Below are 11,281 nucleotides of genomic sequence, written 5' to 3'. Positions count from 1 at the left end.
TCTCTCTCTCTCTCTCTCTCTCTCTCTCTCTCTCTCTCTCTCTCTCTGTCTCTCTCTCTCTCTCTCTCTCTCTGTCTGTCTCTCTGTCTCTGTCTCTCTCTCCCCCCAAGTATAAAATTCATAGTAGACTCTTGGAGCCTTTGATGGGCATACCAGCTCATCCAGTGTTTCGAAATCAAAGGGCTAAGAGTAGCCGAGATTTAAATTCTCACTTCCTCTGGGGAGGCTCAGTTAAGGACCAGGAAACAGACACGCCCTACTCTCCTATTAACGGATTCTAAACCAGTAATCTCCAGAGTTAGAATCCAGCTCTCTTGAAAGACTATTGTCCCCAGAGGCTTGCCTCCATCAACCAATCCAACAACAGAAACCAGTAAAGTATTGTGAATAGAGTGATAAACTTGGTGCTAGAAGACCTGGATTCCTCTGTCACTTACTACTTAAGGGACCTTAGGTAAATTGCTCAACCTCCCTGGATCTCAGTTTCCTTATCTGCAAAATTGAGGAGTCGGAGCAAATGCTCTCTAATGCCCCCTCTTGTGTCTGTAGATTGGCAATTAACAAACACTCATTAAATACCTGTTCTGTGTGTGTGTGTGTATATGTGTATGTGTAGATACAAATATAAATCTAGAAATGAGATAGCTCTTGCCTTCAGGGAGCTTGCATTCTACCATCCTAAGAAACAAGAATAGAATTGGTAATACTTCACATTTACTACTCTTTAGCGTTTGCATAGCACTTTACAAACAGCAGGTTTGAGCCTCATAAAAACCCTGTGAGATAGGTGATATTTTTATCCCCATTTTATGGTTCAAGAACCTGAGGTAGACAAAGGTCAAGTGACTTGCCCAGGGTCACACAGCTAGTCTGAGGCAGGATTTTAACACAGGTCTCCCTTGACTCAAATTCAAACATTCTTTCAACTATACCATGTACAGAAAACTATAATGAATAATACCAAACTGTACAGTATAGAAGTGATGAAGGTATAGAAAACATGTGCTTTGAGGGAGGGAAACAGGAAAGACTTCATAGACAGAAAGGATTTAGCAAAAAATACATAAGGATTTAGGTAAGTGAAGGGAAGAAGAGAGGGATTCCAGGCAAAGGAAAAGCACATATAATAAAGGGGACATTAGAATGGAAGTCAGAAGAAGCTAGTATGAAAGCATTTATTAAGCACTCACTGTATGCCAGGCACTGTGCTGAATTCTGGGGATACAAGCAAAAAGAAAGGCAGTCCCTGCCCTCCAGGAGCTTATATGCCAGTGGGGGAGGACAGCATATTAAAGTGGGGAGAGGGTGCCAAAGCAGGTGGACTGGCCGCTAGAGTCAGGATGAGAGCCGGGAGACAGGTGCCCCTTCAGTTGTGTGACTGGACACATCACTTCCCTTTCTCAGCCTCATTTCCCTCATCTGTAAAAAGGGATGACAGTTCTTACACAGCCTGCCTCACAGGGTTGTTGGACATTGTAGAGCACTGTAGGAAGATGAACTTCTCTTTTTAAAAAAGTGAGCTATCATTAAAGGGAGCGACAGGAGGTCATCTCTACGTGAAAAAAGAATCCCTTCTGTAAAATACATGTCAGGCGGTCCAGCTTTTGTTTAAAACCCACTCCTTCCCTACGTAGCCTATTCCATTTGGGGCGGGAACGGGGGGGGGGGGAGATCTAATTGGTAGGAAGCTTTTCTTTACATCAAGACATCTTCCGCAACCTCAGTTTGTTTCTCCTGATTCTAAGTGGCAAATGGACAAAGAGCTGTGTCTGGAGTCAAAAAGATCTGACTTCAAAGCCTGACTCTGACACTCACTAGCTGTGTGACCCTGGACAAGTCATTTAATCTCTGCCTCAGCTTCCCCAACTGTAAAATGAACTGGAGAAGGAAATGGCAAACCATTCTAGTATTTTTGCCAAGAAAACCCCCAAAAGGGGAGTTCATGACTGAAATGACTGAAAACAACAGCAAATCTTACTATAGAAATGTTACCTATTGTTATTATGATGTTCTCACAGACTCCTTCATGCTGCTACCCCACAAAGCTTCCTTAGGTACACATCTGGCCCCATCACTCTTCTGCTCAAACTTCTCTTTGGCTCCCTATGACTTATGCAGTAAAAAGTTCTAATCCTTTCACCTCTCATCCAGGGCTTCCCATAGTCTGGTGCCACTTTTCCTTTGGGGCTTTCTTTATCACTTAATTTATAACTTCCTTCTACATACTGGAGTCTCCTGCAAAACTGAACTACTTGCCATCGCCCATATGCATTTCAGATTCTTGCCTTTGTACTTTTGCTCACACTTTCCCTGTTTCTGGAATGTTCTACCCTGACCTCTCTACCTGTTGAATTCTTATCCATTCTTTTAAGCTCAAATCATATGCCACCTCCTCCATAAAACCTTCCCTGGTTTCTTCAGTTGAGTGATGATATTTTTTTCCCTATGTCCTCATCGAACATGTTTTCTGCATTTCTCCAATTCATTTATTATGTGATTTTTTGGTACTTATTTGACAACTAGATGACAAAATGGATATTGCATTGGATTTAAATCAAGAATACTTGAGTTCAAATCCTTCCTCAGACACTTATTAGCTCTATCACACTGGACAAATCACTTAACCTTTCTCAGCCTCAATTTTCTCATCTATAAATTGGGGATAATAATAGCACTTCACCTGTAAGGATCAAATGAGATAACATATGTGAAATAATATAGAGTGTATATGCATTTATATAGTATACAACTATATATACTATTTGTGCTTTGGTCATATCCTCCAGGAGAGGGATAAGCTCCAGGAGAGCAAAGACCAAGACTTACCTAAACACTGCATCATATTCTTGACCAATCAATGCTTGACTAAACTATACAAGATAATGTCTAGAAGTCCTGTAGGTATCATGCCCCAAGGGAGGATTTCCCATAAAGAAAAGGGAGGATTGGGGCGGCTAGGTGGCTCAATGAATAGAGCATTGGCCCTGGAGTCAGGAAGACCTGAGTTCAAATCTGGACTCAGACACTTGACACACTTACTAGCCATGTGTCTTTGGGCAAGTCACTTAACCCCAATTGCCCTCCAAAAAGCAAAAAAAAAAGGGGGGGGTCAAATAAAAATTAGACAACTTAATTAGGATGATAATTGGACCCTGATGTGGGGAGAACACTGTCACTAACAGGACTTTATGGGTCTTGTTCTCAGGAGATCTGTTCTGATCCTCAGTTTATCGTTGAAGGAGCGACCCGCACAGACATCTGTCAAGGAGCCCTAGGTAAGTGACTGAGAGACAGACCTTCACAAAGTCCTAATAGTGGGGGTTCTCTTTTCTCTTTGACTTTGCAACCTTTACATCTAGCATTTTGATTTCTCTTCCCAAGAACTTTTCCAACCTAATATTGCTAGTGTTCAGACAATTTTAGTGTGCTAAAAGAGCTGTGATTTGAGCAGTCTTTCCAATGAAGCAGATAACCATCCCCTAGTAATATCTTAGTATGCATTCTTTTTATGAGCTCCTGTGCTCTAAATAGTTCATTCTGTGGTGACCAACTGTCTGGAGATGGACTTCTTCAAAATTTGCTAGGCTGGTTCCCACACAGTCCATTGGCAGGTTCATACTCTAAGTCTTTCCAGCTTGGTTGACCTTGCCTTCCATTAGCATAGCCTTTGAGAAATTGGAGTAAGCTCCATGCCACAATGAGGTGTCAAAGTGGCCTCAACCCACTAGCTAAGACATGGAAATGCCCAGATCATGAGGAAGATAGGTAAAGCATTTATTAGGTGCTTACTAATGTTGTTGTTACTAATGCTGTAGTCATGTCCCATTCTTCATGACCCTGTGGACCATAGCACATCAGTATTGTCTGTGGATTTTTCTTGGCAAAAATACTGGAGTAGTTTTTATAGATGAGGAAACTGGGGCAAACAGGGTTAGGTGACTTACCCAGGGTCACACAGATAGTAAGTGTCTGAGGCCAGATTTGAATTTAGGTCTTCCTGACCCTAGGCCCAGGAGGGCTCTATCCACTAAGCCACCTAACTGTCTCTAGTGCTAGGTACTGTTAAGTGCTGAGAATACAAATATAAGCAAGCGAGACAGATCCTTCCCTCAAGAAGCTTATATTCTAACAGGAGAAGATAGTACATGAAGAGGAGATGGCCATGTAACCTTGAGCAAGTTACTTAACCCTGATTGCTTTAAAAAAAAAAAGAGGAGATGGAAAGAGGAGAAGAGGGTACATCTGCTGGGTGTGGCATACAGATGGCTAGGACCCTAACAAGATAAGTCAAAGATGACCTATCAGATCCCAAGCTGGTTCCAGAGATGGAGTTCAAGGTTCCAGAAGGGGAAGGTGGAGATGATGGGCCAAGTGGAGATAGCATGATGTGGAGATGGTCAGGAAGTGAATACAAAATCTCAGAATTGGAAAAGATCTTAGAGGATCAAATTTGCCTGGCACATGGCAAGCGCTTAATAAATGTCTGTTAACTTGATCCGACTTGAATGTGTGAGGCCAGTATAGTCTGTACCTTATCAGAGGAAGTTTTTTCTAGGATCATAAAGGCACCAGAATGGGGGAACAGAGCAGTGGGAAGAATCTGGGATGCCGCTGTCGTAGGGAATCCTGACCACTGAGTAAACAGAACTTAGCCCAATCCTAACGGCATCACCCACAGTCATCCCTCTGCACTCTGGATTATCAGTCCAGTGACAAGGGGAAAGTGACTCAGTGTAGCAGAAGAGGAAACTGTATGTGCTCTGATGAAAGGAAGTTAGTACAGCATTAGATTTGTGGCTTTTACCACACAAGGTCACCATGGTATCATAACAGCAAGGAAGCTGTTTATTGATCTAAGGGCAGATGTTATATTCATTCGAGAAAAACAAATTCCATGGAATAGTTGAATCCAAAAGCTTATCTAAAGCCCAGCTCTTGGTAGGTTTGTTTCTGAATGTAATTCGAGTTACGAGTTTAATCTACAAAAGGCCTGAATATTAGGCTGTTGCTAGAGCTTCTTCTGATAAAAGCCTTCCTCCAGGCACAGTAGGACTGGACATTCTCAGCTGTGACTTCTTGTGGCCATTGTTCAGTGCACACATGGAGTCTATTTATGGCAACAAGTGGTGTGGATGAATGAAGTGCATTAATAACAAAAGCGACCCATTTTTAGCTATTTATTTTATATACATCTTTTTGATATCTTTTGCTTATACATTGCCCAGCTCTCCCTCCTGTCCCCCTCTACCCCTCCTCTAAGCCTTTCCAGAGAGTTATCCCTTATAACAGACACTTAAAAGAAAAAAAGAAAGTAAGAAAGATGAGGAAGAGAAAAAAAATCATTAAAACGCATTTTTTTTAAAGTCTGATGTTATATTTAGTGTTCCTTCCCATCTGTGGACCCTAGCCTCTGTAAAGTAGCAGGGCTAAGTTTCTTCTCATTTCCATTTTTGGAGGCCAGTCTTTATTTTATAATTTCATAGCATTCAGTTTTAATTCTTTAGTTGAGATTTTTTTTCTTTTTATATTCACCATTGTGTATAATATTTGCCTGGACTATTTACTTTGATCAGTTTACATAAGTCTCTCTCCATCTTTCTCTGTATTCATTACTCTCATTATTTCTTATAGCACAATAATATTCGGTTACATTCATGGACTTGCTTAGACATTCTCCTGTCAATGGGTATTTACTTTGTTTCTAGTTCTTTGATACTATGAAGTGCTGCCATAAATATTTTGTTGCATATGAAACACTTCTTTTTGTCAGTGACCTCCTTAGAGCATATACTTAGTGAAATCTTTGAGTCAAAGGGTATGGACATTTTACAAATTCCATTTTCATAATTCCAAATTGCTTTTCAGAATAGTTGTATCAATTCACAGCTCCACCAACAATGTATTAACGTGCCTGCCTCTCAACAAGGGCTCTAATTTTGACTTATCCATCTTTTGTCATTTCTAATTTTCTGAGTGTAAGATGGAAACTTGGAGATATTTTTATTTGCATTTATCTTATTATTAGTGAATTGGAGCATTCTTTCATATAATTATTAATAATTTGCAAATGAAAGAATTGTTTGTTCATATTCTTTGACTTCCCTCCTGGGAAATTATCCATGAGCTTTAATTTCTTCAGCCAAATATTTCATCAGAACTGTTATATGCTGCCCTGATCAGATATACCATTTTGTTTAGTTTTGAGTCCTACATCTTAGAATGATAATGTTTATTGATAATAATTGATAAATAAAAGATAATAATTGATAATATGGGAAATGATCAGAGGAGAGTCATAAAGGGCATTTAGTCCATGACTTATGAATATCAGTTAAAGGAACTGGGAATGTTTAGCCTTGAGAAGAGAAGACTAGCAGGAAGATATGATAGTTGTCTTCAAGTATTTGAAGGGCTGTCTCATGAAAGAGAGATTAGACCTGTTTTGTTTCACTCAAAAGAATATGACTCATAGCAGTGAAGGGAAGTCACAAGAGGCAAATTTAGGTTTGAAGAACTTCCTAACAATTTTTTGTTGTTGTTCAGTTGTTTCCAACTCTTCGTGACCAGTATTTGGGGGGGTTTCTTGGCAAAGATACTGGAGTGGCTTACCATTTCTTTCTCCAGTTCATTTTACAGATGAGGAAACTGAAGCAAACAGGGTTAAGTGACTTGCCCAGGGTCACACAGTAGTAAGTGTCTGAAACCAGATTTGAACTCAGATTGACTCCAGGCAGGGTACTCCATCCATTGTGTCACCTAACTGCCCTTCCCAACAGAACTGTCTGAAATGAGAATGGACTGCCTTTGTGTTTTTCCTCACCCCCCAGCCCAGAGGTCTTCACATAAAGTCTAAATGACCACCATAGCAGCAACAACAACAGTAACAACAACAAAATGACCGTGATTTACCCAATACATTACAAAGGGAATTTTGTTTTGGGTATAGTATACAGTGAGTTGCAAATTCTCGTTGATTCTACCTCCACCAGGTAGAATGGCTCTGTTGGCTTGACTCTGTTCCCTTCTGTCTACTCTCAAGCCCACCAGAGTTTCATTACATCTCATCTAATTGATTGAAATGAGCTCCAGTTGGTTTTGCAGTCTTCAGACTCTCCAGCCTCCACACAAAGCTGCCAAAGTGATTTTTTTTTTCCTGAGGCTTTGGTCTGACCATGTCTCTCCGCTACTCAGGAAGTTCTAGTGCCCTGCTCAAGACTATCAAACTTAATCATTTTAAATGAGTGCTTTTATAAGGATCAGATCTTTAGTACAATTATCTGAGATCACTACTCTTTGATTTCATCTATGGCGTGAAGAATTAATTCTCCAGAATTCTCATCCTTTCATTCTTTTTACTGCCTCATTTATTATGAGCCACTTAAGACAATAAACCAGACAAGACATCCTGATGCCAAGAAATCCACGTATTACAAAACAGATAACTTCTCTTTTTAGGACATTAGCTTAAAGTAAACATTTAAGGATAAGTAATTTTTATTGAATACTCTCAATAAGAACAGAGTTTATTCTGTCTCACAAGGGAAACTGTACTGATTGTCAAATGATCATCTATGGAATGGTGTTTAGAAAATAAGCATAGTAAGTTCTGGTTATATAAAGGTACCAAATACAAAGCATACATACACAATTCCCCTTCATTCATTCTACTTTCCAGTAGGTGTGGAGACCTCTGGGTTGGGGGGTGAGGGAAACCACTAAGGTAGCCCATTCTAATTTCACATAGCTCTAATTGTTGGACATATGGCTTCATCCATTTCACATGAATGTAAATGTATAATGTAAGCATTCAGATGTACTTGTTCAATTTCCTGTGTTTTAAATGTGAATATCATTCCATTAAAATCTTCCTTTAAAATATATATATATATATATATATTTTTTTTTTTTTTTGCTTTTTGGAGGTGCAGTTGGAGTTAAGTGACTTGCCCAAGGTCACACGGCTAGTAAGTGTTAAGTGTCTGAGGCCGTATTTGAACTCAGGTCCTCCTGACTCCAGGGCTGGTGCTCTTCACTGTACCACCTGGCCACCCCTAAAAATAATTTTTAAAAAAGAAGCCCTAGTGGTTCCCTCTTGCCTTTAGGATCAAATATAAACTCTTCTATTCAGCTTTTGAAGCATTTCACAATTCCCCTTCATTCATTCTACTTTCCAGTTAAACTGGATTTCTCAGGACATTCTATCCTCCATCTTATGTAGAGGCTGTGTGCCCCATGCCTAGAATACACTCAGTCTTTACTTCCTCCTCAGAATCCCTAGTTTCCTTCAAAGGTCAGCTCAAATGCCTCCTTCTACAGGAAGCCTCTTCTGATTTCAGGTACTAATAATGTCCTCCACCTGGAAATTGTTTTATATTTAATTTTCCATGTAGATGTCGTTTCCCTCCAATAGAATCTAAGTCCCCTAAGAACCAGTACGATTTAATTTTTGTCTTTGTAATCCCTGAACTTAGAACAGTTTCTGGCACATAGTAGGTACTTAACAAATGCTTTTTGAGTGAATGAATGAATGCATAGAAGGCCCCTGTTGTCCCTTCCAACTCTAAAATTCTGTGAAAAAGTATAGAAATTTTGTCTCCTTTCCTTGATGCTGGGGGTGTTGACAATAATATTGACTTTTGTTTCTTTGATGCTTTAAGGATTAGAAGTGCTTTTCTCTTGACCCTGCAAGGTAGATAGTGCAAGTTTTTTTTATCCCCATTTTACAGATGACAATATTGAGACTCAGAAGGTTGAAGTAATTTTTCTAACAATTATTTAGTGTTTCAAATACATCCTTTTCCTTTGGTCCTCACAACAGCCCTGTGAGGTAGGTGCTAGACTGGACCTGTGATTTCTTTAGTATAAGGAATTCCCAGCTGAGGAAAGTCCCTTCACCAATGCAGGTCAGCACTTCCTTTTCAATTTATAGTCTTAGATTGTTACCTAGAGCCCTAAAAAATGAAGTGACTTGCTCAGGGTCACAGAGCTCATATGGCTTAGAGGAAGGACTTGAAGCCAGGTCTCTCTGGCTCCAAAGACAGTTCTTTAACCATGATGCCATACTGCCTCTCATGCTGCTCAGGTAGCTGCTATAGGATTATTATCCCCATTTTACAAACAAGAAAACTGAGACTCACATAAAGTGACCTGCTGCAGCTACAACCCAGGTCTTTTGGTCCCAAGTTCAGCACTCTTTTCAACACACCAAGTCCAGGCATTACCAAGACAGCAGCATGGGGTAAGTAACAAACTGATCACCTTTGAATAATTATTTCAGACAAAATATTTTTGTTATTAAAATGAATATGCTGAGTATGAAGGAAGGAAATATCTGATAGGAGGGGAGCAAATTCTAAAAGTATACAAAAACAAACAGAGCTGGTTTGGGGCCACCACCCAGAGGGTTGAAAAACATTGTTTGTTACCTTATTTTGGGATTCCTGAAACACCAGAGCTTATTTTTAGCAGGAAAAAACAAGTCTGTACACATTCTTGAGCTCTCAGGCAATACCGCAAATGAGGTAATCATATTGTTAAGTTGGCAAAAATGAGGATCACAGATTTAGACCTTGAATGGACCTTGGAGGTATCTAGTCCACTAAAAATTGGTGAATGTACTACTCAACCTTTGGCCCACTTGAAAGGCTACATCCTTTGGAATAGAAGTTAGATTAATTGCCTGCTGTGAACCATCTGCCTCTGTCCTAAGGGACCTCAGTACATAGTCATGAAAAGACCACTGAACTTTGAGTCAGAACCTGGGTTTAAAGCCTAACTCCTCCACTTCACTGTGTAATAATTAATTGGTCATCATTTAATCTTCCTCTGAGCCTCAGCTTCCCTATCTGTAAAATGGGGACAATATGCTTCTTTGATAGACTTTATAGGAGAACTATATCAAGCATCCATGTTTTCAGTGATGTAGGCCCTCTCTCCATCAACCCAGATCAGAACTCTGGAGACAGAGGATGTGGGTTAAAATCCCCTCCCACACCATCTGGATGACCATGGACAAGTCTCCTCATCTCTCTGGATTTCAGTTTCCTCATCTGTAAAATGAAGGAGTTGGACTAGATGGCCTCAGAATATTTGCATTTATTCTGATTTCTACTTATTGATTTGATTTATATATTTTTTTTATATTTATGATCCTATGGTCCCTCAGTTACTTGGTAAAATGATTTTCAAGAGTTATGATGACTGAAAAATGCACCACCCTGCAGTTTAGGAGTTGATAGGTCTCTCCAGATTTGGTTCAGCTGGCTCTCAGATGAAAGACAGAATATCTATCGCCAGGCCCATACTCAAAAGCCTTTCCACCTTGGAAGAACCATCCATATCCTTGAGGGGCTTGAGAATTTAAGGTCACTTCCTTGTTACAAAATGAATCTGATTTTGGACATTAGTGGAAGAAAGAAAACACTTTGTAAACTGTGAAGTTATAGAAATACAAGCTAGTGTTTCCTTGTGTGCCAAAGGTAGCAGCAATGAGACCCACTGAACTCTCAATTGAGAAAAAAAAGATGTGAAATATTACAGGCAAAATGGACTTCTTGACTTTTTGTTCTGAGTCCTTTGTTTACATTTTTTAAAAAGTTGTATTGATGTCTTTTGTTTTTGTTTTTTATTTACACCATACTAATTGCTGTATACACTGGCCCTGTCTTTGAGTCTCCTTGTAACAAGGAAAAGTAGTTAAGCAAAGCTGCGGGAAACACTGATCACATCTGACAGGGTATCCCACATTTCACACCCATCACCCCTCGCCTCTGTACTGTAGGAAGAGGTACTCCCACAACTCTCCTCTGGGGCCAAGATGGGTTGAGTATGATTATTCAGTGTTTGGCTTCATTTAGTGTTATCATGGCTATCATGTATATTGTTTTCTTGGTTCCTCTTATTTCATTCTGTATCAGTTCATTCAGATCTTCCCATGTTTCTCTAAATTCCTCATATGTGTCATTTCTCAGATCACTATCATGTGCCATTACAGCTCACACACAACAGTTTGTTCAGCCTTTTACCACTTATGCTTATTTTTTGCATCCTTAGTTCATTCAGTAAACGTGGATCTGTTTGAAGGAATTGGGGATATTTACCTGGAAAAAGGAAGGCTAAGTTGGAATATGATAAGTGTCTTTAAATATTTGAAGGACTAAAGGATTCAAATCCCACCACTAGTTGTGGTTGCCTACTATTTGTATGAATTTGAGCCATTTGCTTATCCTCTCTCGTCCTCAGTTTCCTCATCTGTAAAATGAGGGAGTTGGGCTAGATGATC

General features: G+C 39.7%; 1 protein-coding gene across 1 annotated transcript in view; it reads left to right on the top strand.

Annotated features, from left to right (window-relative positions):
- Window positions 1-11,281, top strand: part of CAPN2 (calpain 2) — a 102,511-nt gene that overhangs the window by 13,172 nt on the left and 78,058 nt on the right. The window contains exon 2 of the mRNA XM_069062604.1: window positions 3,206-3,275. Within this exon, the coding sequence (XP_068918705.1) occupies window positions 3,206-3,275 (70 nt within the window). The remainder of the gene's footprint in view (window positions 1-3,205; window positions 3,276-11,281) is intronic.

The sequence above is a fragment of the Petaurus breviceps genome, unplaced genomic scaffold (genome assembly GCF_028583685.1).
Source record: "Petaurus breviceps papuanus isolate PSGF00001 unplaced genomic scaffold, PetGlider_PUasm1.0 90466, whole genome shotgun sequence".
In the NCBI taxonomy this organism is placed as follows: Eukaryota; Metazoa; Chordata; class Mammalia; order Diprotodontia; family Petauridae; genus Petaurus; species Petaurus breviceps.
This window is presented reverse-complemented; position numbering and strand designations above follow the sequence as displayed.